The 18,993-nt window shown below is 36.6% G+C and overlaps 1 protein-coding gene across 6 annotated transcripts in view; it reads left to right on the plus strand.

The window, feature by feature from the left end:
* RICTOR (RPTOR independent companion of MTOR complex 2) overlaps positions 1-18,993 on the plus strand; it is a 101,881-nt gene that overhangs the window by 36,405 nt on the left and 46,483 nt on the right. For all 6 annotated transcript variants that reach the window (XR_012621733.1, XR_012621731.1, XR_012621730.1 and 3 more), the window contains 11 exons: positions 2,038-2,169; positions 3,175-3,238; positions 7,528-7,654; positions 8,624-8,793; positions 9,043-9,110; positions 10,045-10,112; positions 12,579-12,661; positions 13,307-13,394; positions 17,136-17,226; positions 17,359-17,425; positions 17,534-17,614. Coding sequence is in view for 1 of the 6 variants with exons in the window: in XM_074813291.1 (XP_074669392.1) it covers positions 2,038-2,169; positions 3,175-3,238; positions 7,528-7,654; positions 8,624-8,793; positions 9,043-9,110; positions 10,045-10,112; positions 12,579-12,661; positions 13,307-13,394; positions 17,136-17,226; positions 17,359-17,425; positions 17,534-17,614 (1,039 nt within the window). In the remaining 5 variants the exon portion in view is untranslated. The remainder of the gene's footprint in view (positions 1-2,037; positions 2,170-3,174; positions 3,239-7,527; positions 7,655-8,623; positions 8,794-9,042; positions 9,111-10,044; positions 10,113-12,578; positions 12,662-13,306; positions 13,395-17,135; positions 17,227-17,358; positions 17,426-17,533; positions 17,615-18,993) is intronic.

Consider the following 18,993-nt stretch of genomic DNA (forward strand, 5'->3'; position numbering starts at 1 on the left):
TTTTATAGTTCAGTCATTAACTGGTGAGGTTTTTATTTAGTTTTTGTTCTTAATGGAGAGATTTTTGTTCAGCCTTGTACGCTTCTATGAGTCATTACCTTCATTGGACTGTTATGGATTGTTAAGGCCTTTATTTTCGGTCTATATCTTTCTCGCTAACTATATATTTTCATTGCATTCTCACTGTTTAAAGATAGTGACACATCCCTTTTTGGTACCTTCTGCTTTTGGATTTTGAAGCTCATGATAGTGTTGTCCTTTGTAGTGGTTTCACTGTTGCCAATTCTTAAATTAACTTCTGTCTACAAATTAAGAATATCTTCCTTGTTATTGTAGAATAAGCTTTCAAAGGGTTGATCACTATTTGAGAAACATTTTCCTCTCAAATATAAAAGTAATGTACTTGGTTAGGGGGAAGAAAATCCAGATTGAGTATTTGGCTAGTAAGAAATGTCATAGATAGCAACAACACCGTTTACATAAGTAATGGGTAACTTCACCCCTAAAAGGAGACTCCTGAAGTGTCTTAAACTGACATATCCAAACCAATTTTAAACTATGAGGTAAAAGTCCAAGTAGAAAAATACCATTGAGTAGAACTGAGTCTTGTATGCTCATCCCTCAGACTTCCAACTCTGCAAAGCTGCAAAACTAGAAACAAAGCATGAGTTGTGATCTAAAGAATACTTACCTACTCGGCACAATTGAAGAGCTAATTTGCTTTTCTTGAATGGCTTTGGAAATAAATCCTCTACTGCAGCTTTTTTTAGAGCAAGATTTTTTTCTTAACATCACAGTATTGAGAATCTGTTTATTTGTTTCAAGCTCAGTTTAAGGTAAAAAAATAAAAGCAATTAGTGGCACTCATATGAAGAAGGATATTTGATATTACAGCAGAGATGGCCTTCCTGAAGTAATTTCCTACTTCGTACTGAAAGTAATAATCAGTTCATCTTTATTTGCATATAGTATTTCAGCCTTTTTACTTTGTCTAGATATCACCTGAAAGTAGGTTCCTGTTACAGTGACTCTTACACAGGCCAATTAATCTCCAGAAAGATTCAGAAGACTTTTGGCCTTGAAGTAGCTGATTACCATGCATGATGATCCTAGAATAAAAGAAAAAAACCAAGCCATTTGTATAAGTAGAAATTCAGTCTCACTGGCTGAATTGTTTACATTCTTAGATGTCTGCTGAAAGAATCCTACAAAAATATGTCACTGGAAGGTTGGGGGGTTTTCTCCCCCTTTGTAGTCAGGGAAAGGGGAAATCTTTTGCGGGCGTTCAGAAGGACAGTGTGTCACTTAATACTTTCACACTCCATCTCTAGAGACCTTCAGTATCTTACTACTTTTTACCTAGATAGTGAATTTAGGCAATTACATTAAGTTCACAGTTGTGTTTAGGAAAGCTCACTTCTGTGTGAGGAAAATGCCTTCAAAATCTGTCTAAAGAGAGATACATTTTGGTTACATGTTGAAATGAAATATGTAGAAATCTGTACTGTGGGGGCCTTCTTAAGTTATGACTGTCCTATTTCATGTAAACCTAACATGGTGCCATAACATCTTTAGTGAGTGGTGCATGTAATTACTTAAGGTGCACATTTGTCTTTGTTAGGTGTCAAGACGTTGTTTTAAGGACTCATGCTTACGGGTTGTCAGTCTAGCAGAGGAGGAAATGCTTTCTACCTGTTAATTTTCTTGGACTAATACTGTCTGCAGCTGTGTTGTCAAATATCAAGTCGTATACAGGTCTCGGTCATATATCATTCCATGGATGCACAAGCTGTTCTTTGGGGAAAAAAATCGGTTTGTGGCTTTTTCAGATTAATATATTGTCTACATCTGCTGGCAAGGTGAAGGTTTGCCTTCTAGGCTGTACAAGCGAATATCTCAAGACAGAAAAGTAATGCAGTACATTTCTTTTTAAAAATCAGATGATATTTTAAATGAGTTGGTAGTAGCTGTATGTCAGATGGTGAAGTCTACTTTCTGCTAAATAATTGTTTGTCCCCCTTGTTTTCTTCATTGTAGTCTGAGGTTAGCTTTACTAAATGAAGCAAAAGAGGTGCGAGCAGCGGGGTTGAGAGCCCTCCGCTATCTCATTCGAGACTCCAGTATTCTCCAGAAGGTGCTAAAGTTGAAAGTGGATTACTTGATAGCCAGGTAATTTTTCTCTTCCTTCTTGCTGTAAATTGTGCAATGGTAGATCACTTGCATTTTCATGGTTGAGACAGGTGAGAAAAAGTGTTTTCATATCTTCTTACATTCTTGGTATGTAGTTTTACAAAAGCCATTTTTCTTCAATATGACTAATGTTCTTTAAAAATGCAAGGATACTACATCTAAGCAACTAATCCAAATAAAATGCTGTCCTAATATATACTACGAGATATCTAAAAAATGTCTGTCTTTTTCAATCATAAATGCCATTAATCATAAATTAATCTGTGGTGGTGTTAGAAGGTTGAAGCATCAGTATTTTTCATGTCTTAAATTGTTTTATGGGAGTTTCTCTGATTCTTTGTATTATCATAGCACTTTGGAGCCTCTAGTACAGCATCAGGGCTAAAAAGTAGTTCATGCCCAAGAATTTGTAGTCTATGTATAACCCATGACACAACAGAAGAATACCTAAGGTCAAACTAGCAATGAGATAATAAGATCAGCATGATGAGTTGATGTAAATATTAGCATTTCTAGTGCTTCCTTTGTTAAAATCTTGTTGGATTTAATATGCTGATATAGATGTGTGTGTTTCTATTTATAAATATAGACACATAGTTTTAGTGTGCTGTTTAGCTTTGTTGGAGCAAAAGGACTTTTTTGATCGGAGAACACAAAACTTGTTGATGTGAAACATTACAAATACTTTGTTTAGACTCCTTCGAAATGACAAAGGCAGCTAGCTCAGAAAATACTTGTTGAAGCCATTATGCCTTGTCACTGTGTATTTGAGAACATTCTAGTGATCTAATTATAGTGAAGATAACTGAAAAATATAAACAAGCTAATTGATCAATCATAATGAGTATGCTTGCTGAAAGAATTTTTAAACAATCATAATATTCTTTTTCTTCTGTTTATTCAATTGTATAAATATTAACATAATATGTTAACAGTTAAGGTGTAAGTCTTGTTATAAACAAAAATGTGTGTTAACTTTTTTAGGTGCATTGACATACAGCAGAGTAATGAAGTAGAAAGAACGCAAGCACTTCGATTAGTCAGAAAGGTAAAATCTAACTATATATGGTCTTATCAGCTATGCCAGTACTGACTCCTGATTTTTCTCCATCAGCAGTTTTTTTTCACACAGTCTGTAATACCTTACCTTACCTTTATCATGTGAGGAGAAATTATAGCTGATAATTCAAAAGAAAGAAGGAAGGATAGTGCTGATACTTGTGATTTTAATCTCTTACCACTGAGAATCTTGAGTGGCCTAGAAAAATCCTGTTAATTTGCCTTTGATAGAGACCATACTGTTCAAGATTTGGGAAAAACTTAATCAAATTATGAATGCAAGGGTATAAGAACCATATTATTAAGTTTCATCTAATGATTTAACTTCATTGATAGTGTGTTTAAGCATCTGTGAATCAAGGATGGGAGATTTTCTGCCATCTGAGAAATGAGGCAAATTGCCATGGCTGGAATAATCAGTTGAAGGAATGCTTCTAGCCTTCTTTCTTTATCCATAGAGGGTGATGCTATCCATAGTTCTTTTCTAAGGTACACAATAAAACACAGTTACTCTGCTATCATTATTATATTGTGTACCCATGGATATGAGATGTTTGAAGCTGTGGTAGCTGCATTTTCAAGTTCATCCTAGAGAAAATGGCATATGCATCTACTGAAGGTATTTTTTTCACGCAACATAGTATTCTGCCTTTCCACTGGACTTCATTATTTTCTTGTCGTGCTTATATTCTTCTACTGAGCATCTTAGGAAAAACTACCAAAGACTTGAGTAAAGTTTGAAGTAGTTGGAAGAATGGTTCCCCAGGAGCACTGCGTGTGTTTAATCTGTTTTGTGTGTATATGTATTTTTTATATTCATGTGTATTTAGGTGGAAAATATGAAAGTTTGATACACAGTTTCTTTTCTTACAATGAGCTTACTTGGTTTCTGTCTTACAGAATAGACAATATGCTTGATTAACTATTGCACCAAAAAGAGTTGTAAAGCTTCAACACCACTACCACCCCAAACATAAACAAACAAATAACACAACCATAAAGGAATGGATCCTTGAGGATGTCACAATTTATAAAACTTCTTTGCTAATCTGCTTTAAAAAAAAAGCTTCAGTGTAGAGTCAGAATAACTTAAATAAGAAGATGGAATGAAAACACATAATTGGTTTGGATCAGAAATTTGTCCTCGTTACTCCTGGGCTTTTTTGAGCATTTCCTAGTTGAGCAAAGACTTCTGTCTTGAAAGAGACAAGAGGAAGCAAGAGAAATAAATCCATTAGTTTGATTTGAAAAAATTATCCTGAAAGATAAGCATTTAAAAAATCATACAGGTGACTACCAGTGCTTTTTTTTTTTTCCCCATCACTCTACAAGGGTGCTGTGCATGGGATGTACATGCATGGAATGTGCACTCTTGCAGGGGTGTTGATGATTTTTTGATGCTGACAACTATGTTGATGAAAGATGTTTCCTAACATCTTTTGCTACCTGTAATATCCTTTTTTCTTAAAAGACAATGTCAGACAAAGCCACCTAACCTGGCTACCAACACCTTTTTCATGTCATGTCTGGGCTACTTAGTTAAGCATTCATTGGCACAGAGCAGTCAGTACTTCAGAAACTCTTGCAAGAAATACTGTGACACATGTCCTGAATGGCACATTCTGTATTTTCACACTGTCTGTTTGTCACCCTGCTCTTGCCCTTTTTCCATCTCTTTTCATCTCCCTCAATATCTCAGACTCAAATCCTGGTTTGATACTAGGATTCCTAAAACGTTATATAGAGGTCTAGAAGAGGAGAATGAGTGGAAAATGAAACGGAGTTAATTCATTTATGCAGGAGATAAGTTTCTCTGAGCAATGGAAGAGCTGAACTGGGTTCCACCAGCATCACAGAACTATTGTTTTCAGTTTCAAAGTCTGGATGAAATTCAACCTGGTCTTTGATAGAAAAATGCCTATGTAAGAATAACATAGATGTAAAACTCTAAAAATAAAACATTCTCTTGCTTTCCTGTCTTTTCATAGAGTAGAACAAAATATAAAATTAATCCTGTTTTATGAATTTATGATAATTAATGATAAACTTGTTTTAAAATATGTGCAGGTTAAAGTAGTATAGGAAGGGAAAAGAAAGACAACTTAAAGTTAAAAACCAAGTTTAAAAAGTTTAAAGGCTTTCAGTGCTCACTGTCTCTTTTGACTGGAATCACCTCTACATTTCCTAATAAGAGCGTTGCAGTTTAGCAGTGTCTGCAGCCATGAAAAGGATGCCACAAAATTGCTTCAGAAAATGTTTTTCTATCTAATAGAAGTCAGTAAGACCATTTTTTCATAATTTAATAGGCAGGATGTTTTATTTTCAAAGCAGAAGTTGGGGTTAGGTACAATATGAACCACCTTCTTTCTTCCTCCTTTTAAAGGAATCTTTAAAGACCAAATTTATAGTCTGTTACTTACTTCATCATAGCTGCTTGTAAAGAGCCTTGCATCACCTGTCCTTGGTCTTTAGAACTGCATTTCAATACCTAGAGCAGAGTGAAAGCAAATGCAAAAGTTCATATTTATTCTACTAATGTATTTGGAATTGAATATTAAAAGAAATCTTTCCTTCTCATGTCTTAAAACCAAAGAAAACAATGAAGCAGAACAGTCTTAAGAGGCTGCTTGTGTCCTCGCACTAAGTACATGTCAATATCTGTAAGAAAAAAGCTTACAGTTTTGTAGGGTGGATTAGTACACCCATTGTATTCTTAATTCTTGTTACTTCATGCCATTGTAAAAGTGAAAGACTGTGTGGGTGGGGAAGAGTTTGTTTTTTCTCTAGAGTCCTATCTTAAAGCTTCCTGTTTTGTGGGGATAACGTTATGTATGACAAGAAATTTCTCAAAAATATGTCTTAAAAATAAAACTGCTAAAGTGTTGATAATGGTTGATATCTTCTCATTTTAACATCCTCTGCAAAGAAGATAAAGCAATTAATCCCCTTTGAACAAATATCTGTAAGATGTCTAAGGGAGCTGCAAAATGAATATAGGACAAAAGAATTTTGGAAAAATAATGAAGATAAGCTTACTTCTATTGGAAACAAAAAGGATATTACACAAAACCTTGGAAAACTAACCTTAAGTTTTTAGGTGTCTGACGGCTATTGAGTATTTTTTTACATGTCACTTATTTATTAGCAGAAAAAAAATTGACATGGTTGAGTTGCCTATAACACATTACACTGTTCCCTTTTAAGCAGTCAGACAGACAAAAAGACCTACTTCCTCCTTAGTAATATATTTGTTTAGCAATGTTCCATGTTATAGAGGATATGTATATTTAATTTTTGCAAAACTATGAAAAAATGTGAACAGACAGCCACTCAGCCTTTGCAGTCAAAAGCCTCATTTGAGGGAGGGTGAAGAGTGCTGGTGTGTTTTTTTGGAGCAGGTTTTTTTGCCTTTAATGTGTGCACAGGGTCTTGCTTCTTATCTGGTGTAAATTCTGATTGTCCTAAACTAGCAGCTGAGGATTTCCATAGTGCAGGACCTCTTCAGTAGTGTAAATAAACATTGGCTATTAAAATCTGTTCTTCTACTCTGTCTCAAACTTACTGCAAATTCTTTTTAATTGAAGAATGACTTGAATAATGGATGCAGGTCTTGTTTTCATCTTTGCTTTTCAGTTTAATGTTTTTAAGCTGTATGTGGGGCTTTTTGTCCCATAGCTATATAATTTATGATGAAGTCGCATTACAGGGCAGTTCTAGGAAGATTAAGTACTATGCAAGAGGATATAGGGGTGTTACTGACAGTTTCTTTCCAAATACTGTAGCAGCTTCTTCTGTTGGCTGTCTCGTAGTTAGCAGCAACCTAAGGATCTCTCTACACAGGAGATTTTAGTCTTGGCTAATTAAACAGTTGAAATAGGTGTTGAAGAATCTGCTGCAGTATGAATGAATCTTCTAGAGGAGTTTGTAATCTACTCTGTGTCATTGGATAGCATTTTTTGTTGATACAGAAGTTCTTGGAAAAACATGAAAAGGCTATCCATAGTTTTTTCTGCAACAGTCATCTTTTTAAGCCTTTCCTATTGATAAGATAATATAAAATTAAAAAACTGAAGCAGGAAGAGAATGGTAAAGGAAATTAACAAACAAATAATTTCAACAACAAAAGAAATAGTTCTGAGGATTTGCTGGATACAACTAAGTAATAGATGTAGTGGTCTGTCTGGCTGTATCTAGGAAACAGAATGCTGGTGAATCTGTGAGTATATTTAGAGAAATATTATGAAGAAACCAGAGGGCTTTTTCTTTCATTTTTGGCAGATGATCACTGTGAATGCTTCATTGTTCCCCAGTTCTATTACTAATTCTTTGATAGCAGTTGGAAACGATGGTCTTCAAGAAAGAGACAGAATGGTTCGAGCGTGTATAGCCATTATCTGTGAACTAGGTAAGATAACTGAAAGCTAATTAAGAAAACTTGACATGGTTGTCAACAGTTTTCTAAGAGATTCTCTTCTGTGGGTTTGTAGTAAATAGATTGTATTCAAATCATTAAGAGTATTTATTTAATAATGACTTAGATGTTAAATATTCTTAATGTCAGTTTCATGGATTTTAGTCATTAGTTTGATATCAAACAAAGTCAGTTTAACTTAAAATCAAAATCTCTTAAGTGGAGTACCTGAAGATTTCAGGTGCTGTTCTTCCCTCTAAGACTTGCCAATTTTTGATTTACCTTAAAAACATTTCCCTGCTGCAGTTCATGTTTCCAAAACTAATGGATTGGAAGTAGGGGGAATTCCATACGTGAGATGCTGACAAATGTACAAGAGTTCAGAGAACTATGAAACATCTTCCTTTTAAAAATTTCTACAGTCGGTACTGTGGTTAGATGGCTTCTGGAAGTCAGTATTTGTGTCCATGTAAAGTCTATCTTGGACAGTGGTTTGTACTAACTCCCTATACTTGTATGTGGGTACTGATTTTTAAAGTTTTTTTCAAATCAGTCAATGAGAAATAACTTCAGCAATGTTTTCAAGATACAAACTTCTGTTTTAAATAAATAAGTGATCTTTATATTAGAGTATAAATGTTTTATCCATGTCAGTCCAGTGAAGCACAAAACAATTTTTGTGGGAAAATCCAGAAACTACTCTATAGAAACTTGGTTGGAAATAAGTTGAGAAAATGCTGCACAGTGATGACTGACCAGTATTTTTGTTCATGGTAAATTAGTCCAAAATCTTAATTCATTGCTAATGTCAGTCAGTTCCATTAAAAGCTTTAAATGTGCCTCAGCAGTGTTCAGGAAGAAAAAGATAAACGTACTAAAGAGACAACAAGTTTGTCATATTGGAAGCCATGATATGTTTTCTTTCCTATCAGTGGCCGAAGTGACATGTTTTTCTTTATTTAGCACTTCAGAATCCGGAGGTGGTGGCTCTTCGGGGTGGTTTAAGTACCATCTTGAAAAATGTGATTGATTGTCAGCTAAGCCGAATAAATGAGGCTCTGATAACTACAGTTTTGCACCTCATTAATCATCCAAAAACCCGACAGTATGTGCGAGCAGATGTGGAGTTAGAGGTGGGTTCAGTTTTACTTGTTCAGTGACAGAAATTAAACGTTGTATTACTAATGAAAATGTTTAATTTTCATCTCGGATTTCACCCTCTGTGTTAGTGCAAAATTTTAAAAATACAACATTTTAGGCTAAGAGCATAATGATTTGTAAAGCAGGAATAACATGACAGATTGGAGTGGGACTGAGGAAAGTGGAAGACCCATTTAACTGTATTCTCATGTGAAAGTAATGCATGTCTTTCTTTTGTTTAGCGAATTTTAGCTCCTTACACAGATTTTCACTACAGGCATAATCCAGACACAGCAGAAGGACAACTCAAGTAAGTGTTAGTGCTGCTACTTGTGCTACCAGTTGTGTTCATGGCATTGGAATTAAGCTATTTTTCTTTCCAAAGTGAAAATAAAAGCAATGACTAAACTACTTGAAGTTGCATACAGTAGGTTAGAATGAAGATTCCTAAAATACTGTTAAGCATTTAAGATTCTGAAAGGGTTTCTTTAGCCTGGAGAAGAAAAGGTTGGGAGGGACCCTCCCCCAGATTATCAGCCTTTCTAATACCTGTTAAGATGTTATCAAGAAGATGTAGCCAGGGCCCTTAGTGGTGGTGAAAGGGCAAGAAGCAACAGAGAGAAATAGAAACAAGAGAGGTTCCAACTTGATATAAGGGCGGGCAGGGTGGGATTTTCTGCGATGCCAGTCAAGTGTTGGAACAGATTGTCCTAAGAGGTCCTGCAGCCTTCATCCTTGAGAGTTTCTAAGACCCAACTGGATAAAACCTTGAGTATAACCTGGTCTGGTCTCATAGCTGACAACTTCTTTGTGCAGGAGTTTGGACTAGAGACCTCCTGAGATTACTTCCAACTTGAATTACTCAGTTTTTTAAATTATTAAATGGCATTAGATGCTTAGGTGTGGATAACTGAATAAGGTCCAAATCTCTAGGTCCCTGCTGTAGACTTACTGTCAGAGGTGCAGAGTGATTCATCTGACCACATACAGGTGCTTACTTTGTGATGTTATCCTCCTACCATGGAAACTCCCCTGAAAAAGAAAAAGTAACAATACTTAAAATTTCTAATCTTTGTGTGTGTGTATACGTATTGCATAAATATATATGCATACATAAAATATTTCTCTTATTCTGGATTTTGTCCCCTATCTAAAATCTCAGTTAACTACTTTTTACTTGCTGTGTTAGCGACGCTGTTTTATAGTAATTAACTGTATTGTGACATTTGTTGTTTTAATGACAGGGAGGACAGAGAAGCACGCTTCCTAGCTAGTAAAATGGGAATAGTGGCAGCATTTCGATCGTGGGCAGGTAAGATTATTTTTTGTTTGTTTGAAGCTGGATGATTGGAAAGGGAATTTTACTTTCTAGTATAAGAGTAGTTTGTTTAAACACAGAATCTATCTCATTCGATTTGTCTAATTTCTATCAATACCTTCCTACAATGCTACTAAGATGTGTTTTGATATCGTAAAATTGGAGGATGCATACATGGTTTTCTTTGATAAATTCTGCTAACCAGATGTAGCACTTTTTACGCCTCATGTAGAATACCTTATAAGATGTACCTTGATGGTACTTTTTGACATTTGATGGGTGAGAGGATATTGAAAGTAACATCATATTGAAGAATTTGCCTTTGAGATGGTTCTGCCACTGTAAATAAGAAATCTTTTTGTCTATGTGAAGAGATACCAACAGAATAGTTTCATTAGCACCTACGTTTACCAGGTGCTGTAGCTGAAAAGAAATTGCAGATGGACATAGTTTGGAATTTTTCATGTAGGAGACATTTCTAAATCGAAAAAGCAGGTTTTTGCAGTTTTCTAAATCCTTTTCTCTGCAATATTACAATATGTAATATGAAGATACTGCCTCAGGGACTGCTCATTCTTTTAGTCAAGACAGTGCCTTGCAAATAAACTATATCAGTTGATATGACCGTTTAACAAAATTCTGAGTAGGATTTTTACAGGCTGTACTGAGGAAATATTCAGACTGTATAGAAAGCCTTTTTCGTTGTGATACTACTTGCTTTATTTTTAATGTTCTGAAAATAATCACTAAGCTTAATTTAATACCCAGGTATCCTTCAGAAGTTTCTCACATGTGTTCTCACTTGTTTGGGAGGAAGCTTGGGAAGTTTGTGACAACTTTGAAAGTTCTAGGAAGCAGTTTCTGATATGAGTGTTGCTGCATCTTCTCTTACTTAGACCCTTAGAACTAATAGCATATGCCTGAAAGGTCAAGTGACTGAAGAAACAGTTGTCTCGGAATATGTTAATTGCCATGACACTTTCACTGTTACGTATTCATCCTTTTTTATATTACTTGTTATGTTGGAGACTAGCATCTTAAATGTTTTTATTAAAAAGATGCCCTTACACTGTCTTTTCAAAGGACATGTAGCTAAACCAGGCTTGAGGGTGTTCTTGGTTTTTGTTTCGGCTTTTTGGTTGGGTTTTTTGCCTGTCTGTACTATCTGCTGTGTTCTACTGTTCTGCTCTCCTTATTTTCCAGACTGGGTTATTCTTCAGAGCTGATGGTTGCTATGTCCTCATGTGCAATCGTGTCCTTAGAGATAAAATTGGGGCATGCAGCTATGACTGCGAGCACCCAAATCTGTTCCTGCATTGCAATTGGGATATTGCCACTCCTGGAAAAGGCCTCTGAGTTGCTCTGTGGAACATATTTAAATGCCCTTAGTGTGTCTGTGGCCACATGTGTGTGTCTTAAGTTTTTGTGACATGAAAGTTTTGAAATTGAGGACTTTCAAGATCATATAAAGGATATATCATTAAAGTTAAGTTTGTATTAGTGAAAATAAATAGATGAGTAGGTGGTATTTCTCATTTGTTAGTAATTTTTAAAGAATAACGGTTTGGGTTTATGATACGTAAGACAAAAAGGTGTGCAACCTGCATTCTTTCTGTACATTTAAAAGTTGCATTTTGAAGAAACTTGTTTGCTGGACAGCATGTTTACATAAGTTTTAATTTGTTCTGTGAAGTATGAAGAGAAGTGGTCAAGGAAACGAGCAAGATTACTGTCTTTGCAGCTACATTTTTAATGAATAGACTGTATACAAATTGACACTGAAAAATCAGTGTAAGCTTTAGCTGGTATTCTGTAACATTTAGAAACAATTTGAAGGTTTTCCTTACTAATACTGAAATATTAAACTAATTGAGTAAAAATACAGTGTAAAAAGGACCAAGTGATAAGAGAGGTGCAGATTTTATTCTACTGTCTTGAAACTTCTGGAGATGACCACTGATCATCTGGGAAGAGATGGTTTACAACGGTTCACAGAGAATGTTATTCCAAGTATGTTTAAACTTGCTGTTTAGAATTCACCTGAGATTAAAAGGAACTGAATAATTTGTTAGGTTAAGATACAGCTTTTGATGGAGAAAGTTTTCACAGTTCTGCCAAGATGATGCAAATGTCTCAGGTATAAGATTCAATATTGACAATTTTTTCTTTTCAGTCACTTCTTCCATGTAAATGTTATTTTTGCAGATAATTTGAAAATACTGTTCACAGTAGAAAAGGCAAAAGTCGCTATAGTTTTTAATGGGGAAACAAAATTTTGTGATTACTAAGTTTTGTTAGATATTATTGATTGGAAGGGAGATGACTTAAAGGTGAAAATGTTTGATTAGTAATTTTTGTCATATGTGCTTGTACTGAAACTGAAAATCAAATTTAACAGTGTGTCTAATGCCTTTTTTTTGTTTGGTGAGGGAGTATTATTATGTATTTAATATTTTCTAGGTATTATCAGCCTGTGCAAACCTGGAAATTCTGGGATTCAGTCTCTTATTGGGGTACTCTGTATACCAAATATGGAAATACGGGTAGGTGGTACATATTTAGTACTGATGTAGGAATAAGATTAGGTGTTTTAATTAACATGTTCTTAACATTTTAACAATTTAGTATCTTAAACACAGACTCAGTTATGAGACCACTACCCTCAAGTTTATTTGACCCCCAAGTTCAAGTCCATTATAAAACTCCTGTGAGAATGCAGCACACCCTGTATGTCTGAGGGAAGGGAATGTAGGGTAGAAAAGTACATAAATTATTTTTCACTCTGGTTACAACTCAAAGCAAGTTCACAGTATCTGCAGTTATGAATTTAAAGCATAAAAATCAGAGTTGAATCTAACACAAATAAAAATCTTTCTTCCCAATTACCTATTAAACCAAGAAGCTGATGGTAGCAGCAGAAATATTCTAAAAAACTGTAATTGAAGTAGCCCGAGCTGCTTTAGAATTCATAGTGATGTTAAGGCACAGTTCTAAAGTAAACAAGCTCCTTCCCTTCTTCTCCAGATTATTTGAATTTATGAAAATATGCATAGTATCAAAAAAAAGAAACACTGAAACAAATACACTAATTTTAGAACTCTATAAAAATCTCAGCTTCAGTATTTATAGTGAACAAAAGGACAATTTTTATAAAGCTATAAAATTCCTGTTGTGTTGTTTTTTGGCAGCGAGGTCTGCTTGAAGTTCTCTATGACATATTTCGCCTTCCTCTCCCTGTTATCGCAGAAGAATTTATTGAGGCACTTCTCAGTGTAGGTAAGTGTTTAGAACCAGTTCACATAAGAATTCTGTCTTTTAAGCTCTTTAAAATTTGAACTGTCTCCTCTATTGTAAATTACATCAATACTGTTTCATCACTGAATTCACTGGGTGCTCTGAAGTCCTGTTTAAAATTCTTTATCAACTGTTAAGTGTTATAAGTTTGATAAAAGATCAGCAGTGGAGCATAAGTGGAGCATTTACACAAAAGATTGTGAAAACACATTACTCCAGATTAGACTTCTTTGAAGTGTTAGGAGCATTAGTAACATAGAATAACAAATGTTCCTTAGCTTCCTCCCAAGATGTGAACTAGAAGATCAGTCGCCTCAAGGGTATGTATAGCAATGCATGCTGCCTGGGGAACAAACAGGAGGAACTGGAGCTCTGCACCCAGTCAGAAAGTTATGATATCCTAGCATTAACTGAAATATGGTGAGACAACTCCCATGACTGGAGGACCATGATGGATGGCTATACGCTGTTTCATAAAGACAGGCGGGGAAGAAGAGGTGGAGGAGTCACGTTCTATGTTAAGGAGAATATTGAATAACTATGGTGATTGTGGAAGCCCTGTTGAATGCCTCTGGGTCAAGATTAGAGGGATTGTCTCCAAGGGGGATCTTGCAGTAGGCATCTGCTACTGACCTCCAAACCAAGACGATAAGGCCAACAAAGCAATATGTGGGTGACTTAAACAAGCTTCAGGTCAACAGACCCAGGTTCTTGTGGGTGACTTCTTTGGAAGAACAATACAGTAGCTCACATGCCATCCATCTAGTTCCTGGAATGCGTAGAGGACTATTTCCTCATACAAATGTTAGATGTGCCAATCAGGATTGAGGCATTTTTGAACTTAATGCTCACAAACCAAGAAAACCTCCTTTGTAGTATCTCAGTTAGTGACAGCCTTGGCTGCAGTGATGACATTATTGTGGAGTTTGGGATCCTGCTCAGCATGCTGAAGGTTAGTACTAACACAAGGGTTTTAGATATTAGAAGAGCAAACTTTATCTTCCTCAGAGTTCATTTGGGAGGGATTCCACAGGAAGCTTCCATGGAAGATAAAGGAGCTAGTGAGTGCTGGGACTTTTTAAAGAACTCTCTTCTGGAAGCACAAAGTCCATCCCCTTTAAAGGTAGGGAAGTAGGTGGACCAAGAGACCTCTGGTCTTAATTGCAAGCTTCTGAGTCTACTCAAAACCAAAAGAGTATACCAGAGGTGGAAAAGAGGATGAATACCCACTGAGAACTACAAGGGCATTGCCGGTTAAAAAAGCAAAAGCTCAACTCAAATTGAAATTGGCTGGAGATGTCAAACTACAAGAAAGGGTTCTTCAAGTATGTAAACAACAAGCAGAAACAGAAGGAAAATGCTGGCCTGCTGTTAAACATGAGGTGAATTTGTCACCAATAATGCTGAAAAGGCAGACGTCAACACTTGCTTCACCTCCATCTTTACCAGCACTGCTAGGCCCCAGGCCTTTAGAACAAAAATCCAAGTTGATGCGAACACAATCAGTGAAGGAGGGGTTGGTATGTGAACTATTACAGGAGCTTGACCTCTACAAATCGATGGGCCCTAACATTATGCCCCAAAGTGTGTTAAGAGAGCTGGCTGATGTCACTGTGAGGCTGCTCTCCGTAATCTTTGAGCAGTCGTGGAGATTGGGGGACATCTCAAAAGACTGGAAGAAGGCTAATGTCACCCCTGTCTACAAGAAGGGCTTTAAAGGAGGATCCAGGAATTTAAAGGCCCATAAGTCTTACTTCACTCGCTAGGAAAGTTAGGGAACAAATTCCCCTGGGGCTATCCCAAATCAAATGAAGCACATGATTGGGAAAAGCCAGCACAGATTCACCAGGGCAAATCATGCTTGACAAACCTGATTGCTTTCTATGACAAAGTAACCTGCTCGAGTGATGTGGGGTGAACAGTGGATGTTGTCTACCTGGAATTCTGCAAGACTTTTGGTACAGTTCCCCACAGTCTCTTCCTAGAGAAACTGATGTGTTAACAGTCTAAATAAGTGGTCTGTGTGGTGGATGGGGAAGAGGCTGACAGGCTGCACCCAGAGGGTGGTGGTAAATAGCTCCTTTTCAAACTGGCAACCTGGCACAAGTGGAGTCCCTCAGGGACTGATGTTGGGCCAAATGCTGTTTAGTCATACATGATCTGGTTGATGGGATTGGGTGTACCCTGATGAAGTTTGATGGTACAAAATTGAGTGGGGAAGTGGACACTTTGGAAGGGAGAGCCACGCTGCGGGAAGACATGGTTAGGCTGAAAGCTTGGTCTAACAAGAACCTTACAAAGTTCAACAAGGACAAGTGTAACGCCATTCACCTGGGAATAATCCAGGAGTGCAGCACAGACTGGGATCTACCTGGCTGGGGAGCAGCTCTCTGGAAAGGGATCTGGGGGTCCTGGCTGGACAACAAACTCAATAGAAGCAAACAGTGTGATGCAGAGGCAAAGGAAGCCAACAGGATGCTGGGTTGCAAAAACAAGGTTGCTCCAGCAGAGATAAAGAAGATGTTATCCCACTCACCACTTGTCAGGCCACACCTGGAATACTGTGTTCAGTTTTGGTCCCCACTATACAAAAAAGATGTGGACAGGCTGGAGAGGGTCCAGAGGGAGGGCCACAAAGATGATCAAGGGGCTGGGAAGCCTGCCATATCAGGAAGGTCTGAGAGAATTGGGTTTGTTCAGCTTTGAGAAGAGAAGGCTTAGGGGAGACCTTATCACCATGTTCCGGTATTTAAAGGGTGGTTACAAAGAATATGGAGACTAAATTTTTACAGGGAGTCACATGGAAAAGACAAGGGATAATGGGTACAAATTACCCGTGGGGAGATTCCGATTGAACACAAGAAGAAAATTTTTCACAGTAAGAACAATCAGCCACTGGAATAATGTCCGCAGGGAAGTGGTGGATTCCCCAGCACTGGACGCTTCCAACACTCAGCTGGACCAGGTGCTGGGCCATCTTGTCTAGACTGTGTTTTTGCCAAGAAAGGTTGCACCAGATGACCCCTGAGGTCCCTTCCAACCTGGTGTTCTATTCTATGAAATGTTAGTGAATGTTACAGAAAAGATAGAAAATACTCCGTTTAATAAATATTGTGTATCTGCTAGCTATCTCCACTACACTTTAGCTGATTTTTCCCTAGGGCAATTGTATGCTTTTCCATGTCTTTATATTTACCAGAGTTAGTCTTTTATCTTTAGAATTACTCCTTTGTAAACCCATCCTCTGCATTGTCTCACAGCACGAAAGTATGATCACAGGATGAGCAAATTTCAGCCTTAATTTTCCAGCAATTCTCTTCTCCAAAGTCTGGTTATAACTGTTTTATCATGCAGTTGATTATAAAAGCTTAATCCTTGTTCCTCATTTGTAAGTAAATCATTCTTTGTTGCAAAGTTGCTACTTTGTGACATATGGATGTACATTTTAAAATTTCAGGTGTTACGTTTTCTGTGAAACAAGTTTCATGTGTTTATGAATTGGAAATGTCATTATTTTGGTTGATACTTAGATACAATCTTTGTCCTAGCTTTGAAGTTAGACTTGCCTTGTTCAGGAGCGTGGATTACATGACTTGTTAGAGATCCCTTCTGACAAAATAACATTTGTTGCCAAGAACTACTATTTACCTACTGACAACCATTAAAATAACACTATGAAATCCAATGTTAATAATTACCATTGTCCCTATTTTCTTGTTCTAGATCCAAGCAGGTTTCAGGACTGCTGGAGACTTTCTGATGGCTTTGTAGCTGCTGAAGCTAAAACTATATTACCCCATCGAGCTAGGTCAAGGTGAGCATTTAATGAACTTAGTCTAAACCCTTGGTTTTGTTTTGTGGTGATGTTGACAAAGTATTTGTTGTCTTCTTGCAGACACAAAAGCAAGGAACTTTCTAAACTGTTTCTGTACTTTTTTCTCCTTAGGCCTGATCTCATGGATAATTATTTGGCTTTAGTGCTTTCAGCTTTTATTACCAATGGACTTCTAGAGGTAACGAATTACTTTAAGTTTGAATAGATGCTTGCTACTTTTTTCCTGGAAGCATTAAAAGAAGATGTTATACACTAAATGTTGTAACAATGTTTTAACTTTTTGAAGGGTCTGGTTGAAGTGATCACAAGTAGTGATGACCATGTATCTGTTAGAGCAACTATCCTTTTAGGAGAACTTTTGCACATGGTAAGTTAGACTTCTTGCTGAATCTAAGTAGTATTAATAGCTAGTTGCAAATAGACATTTCCTAATACAGCTTTGAATTTGTGTTACGAACTTGGAACATCTAATTTTTCATCGAATAGTGGGTTACTTTACACTACAATTTTTGGCACTTCATATATGAAAACCAGTATGAATCAATAGGAAGGTCATTTGGAAATTATTGAAAGTACTAGGGATTCTGCCCCAAGGATAATCCTCAGCGCTCAAACTCTCACCAGTACACTTTCTTGCTTCAGTACCCAGTTGTATTTTTAAGTTGGAGTCCTGCAAGCTCACGCATCAGTTACTGTGTTTGTGAAAAGAACCGTTGCTGATTTTTGCTTTCCTTACAGTAATGGTAGCCTTCTGGCAGTGTATTTAGCTTTCTGCCTCACAGGCTAGGCAGATGAAACTTTTTTCATGTTCAGCTTGATGTGACTGGGGCACTTGGTGTTACTCATTCAGACAACTCCAACCTGGTGGAGTGCTCTTTCAGCACTGCTGTGAGTGGCCACTGCTACAGAGAAGCTGAAGAACCCTTGTTTTTTTCTGCTTCCCTTTATCAAACATATCTTTTACAGTAGCTTCTCTCTCTTAATCTAAACTATTTCAGTATAGAGATGTTACTATTTTCTTCATATACACTCCAGGGCTACCTTTCAGCCTACCAAGGAGCTGTTAGTCATGTGTGAAGTGATATGATTTACCTTTCTTGCGAAACAGTTCTTTTATTTTTCACATCTTCTCTTGATGACAAGAATAGTGTATGCAGCAGAACACTTTTTGATCAGTTTTTTTGTGTTTTTTTAATCTTCCCTCCAAATAAACTCTTTTTTATAAGAGATGGTAAGATTGTGAAGTACAACTTTGTCTTACAAAATTTGAGTATATATTATTGGACACAGACTGCATTTTCAACTATTGACTCATTTCAGTGGTGCTTAATGTTCCAAAAACCAAGATCACAATCTTCAGATACAGGATTTCTTATTACTACAGGGATTTACACCATCTTAGCTCAGAGGCATGGGTAGCAACCACAGCAAGTCTTTCTTTAGTCTCTTCAGTGATTTTTCTTTAAGTGGTAGAATTTCTTGAGTATTCAGTCAACTATGTAGTTTAAAAAGAGGAATCTGTAATAACATGCTGTTTTTCTGGTTTCTGGAATACTTTTGAATGGGAGTGACTGTTACTGACACGAGTATGCTGCACAGCATAGGTGTTTTTTGTTTTTCTGAAGAGAAGATTCATTAGTCAGGGATGACTTTTTATCAAAACACTGAACAAATATTTGTACTTCTACTTAGTAAGTTTTAAGAAATTGAAGCAATTTATATTCATTATTCTTTAGTTTCCGAAAA

Source organism: Strix aluco, chromosome Z, assembly GCF_031877795.1.
Source record: "Strix aluco isolate bStrAlu1 chromosome Z, bStrAlu1.hap1, whole genome shotgun sequence".
Taxonomy (NCBI): domain Eukaryota; kingdom Metazoa; phylum Chordata; class Aves; order Strigiformes; family Strigidae; genus Strix; species Strix aluco.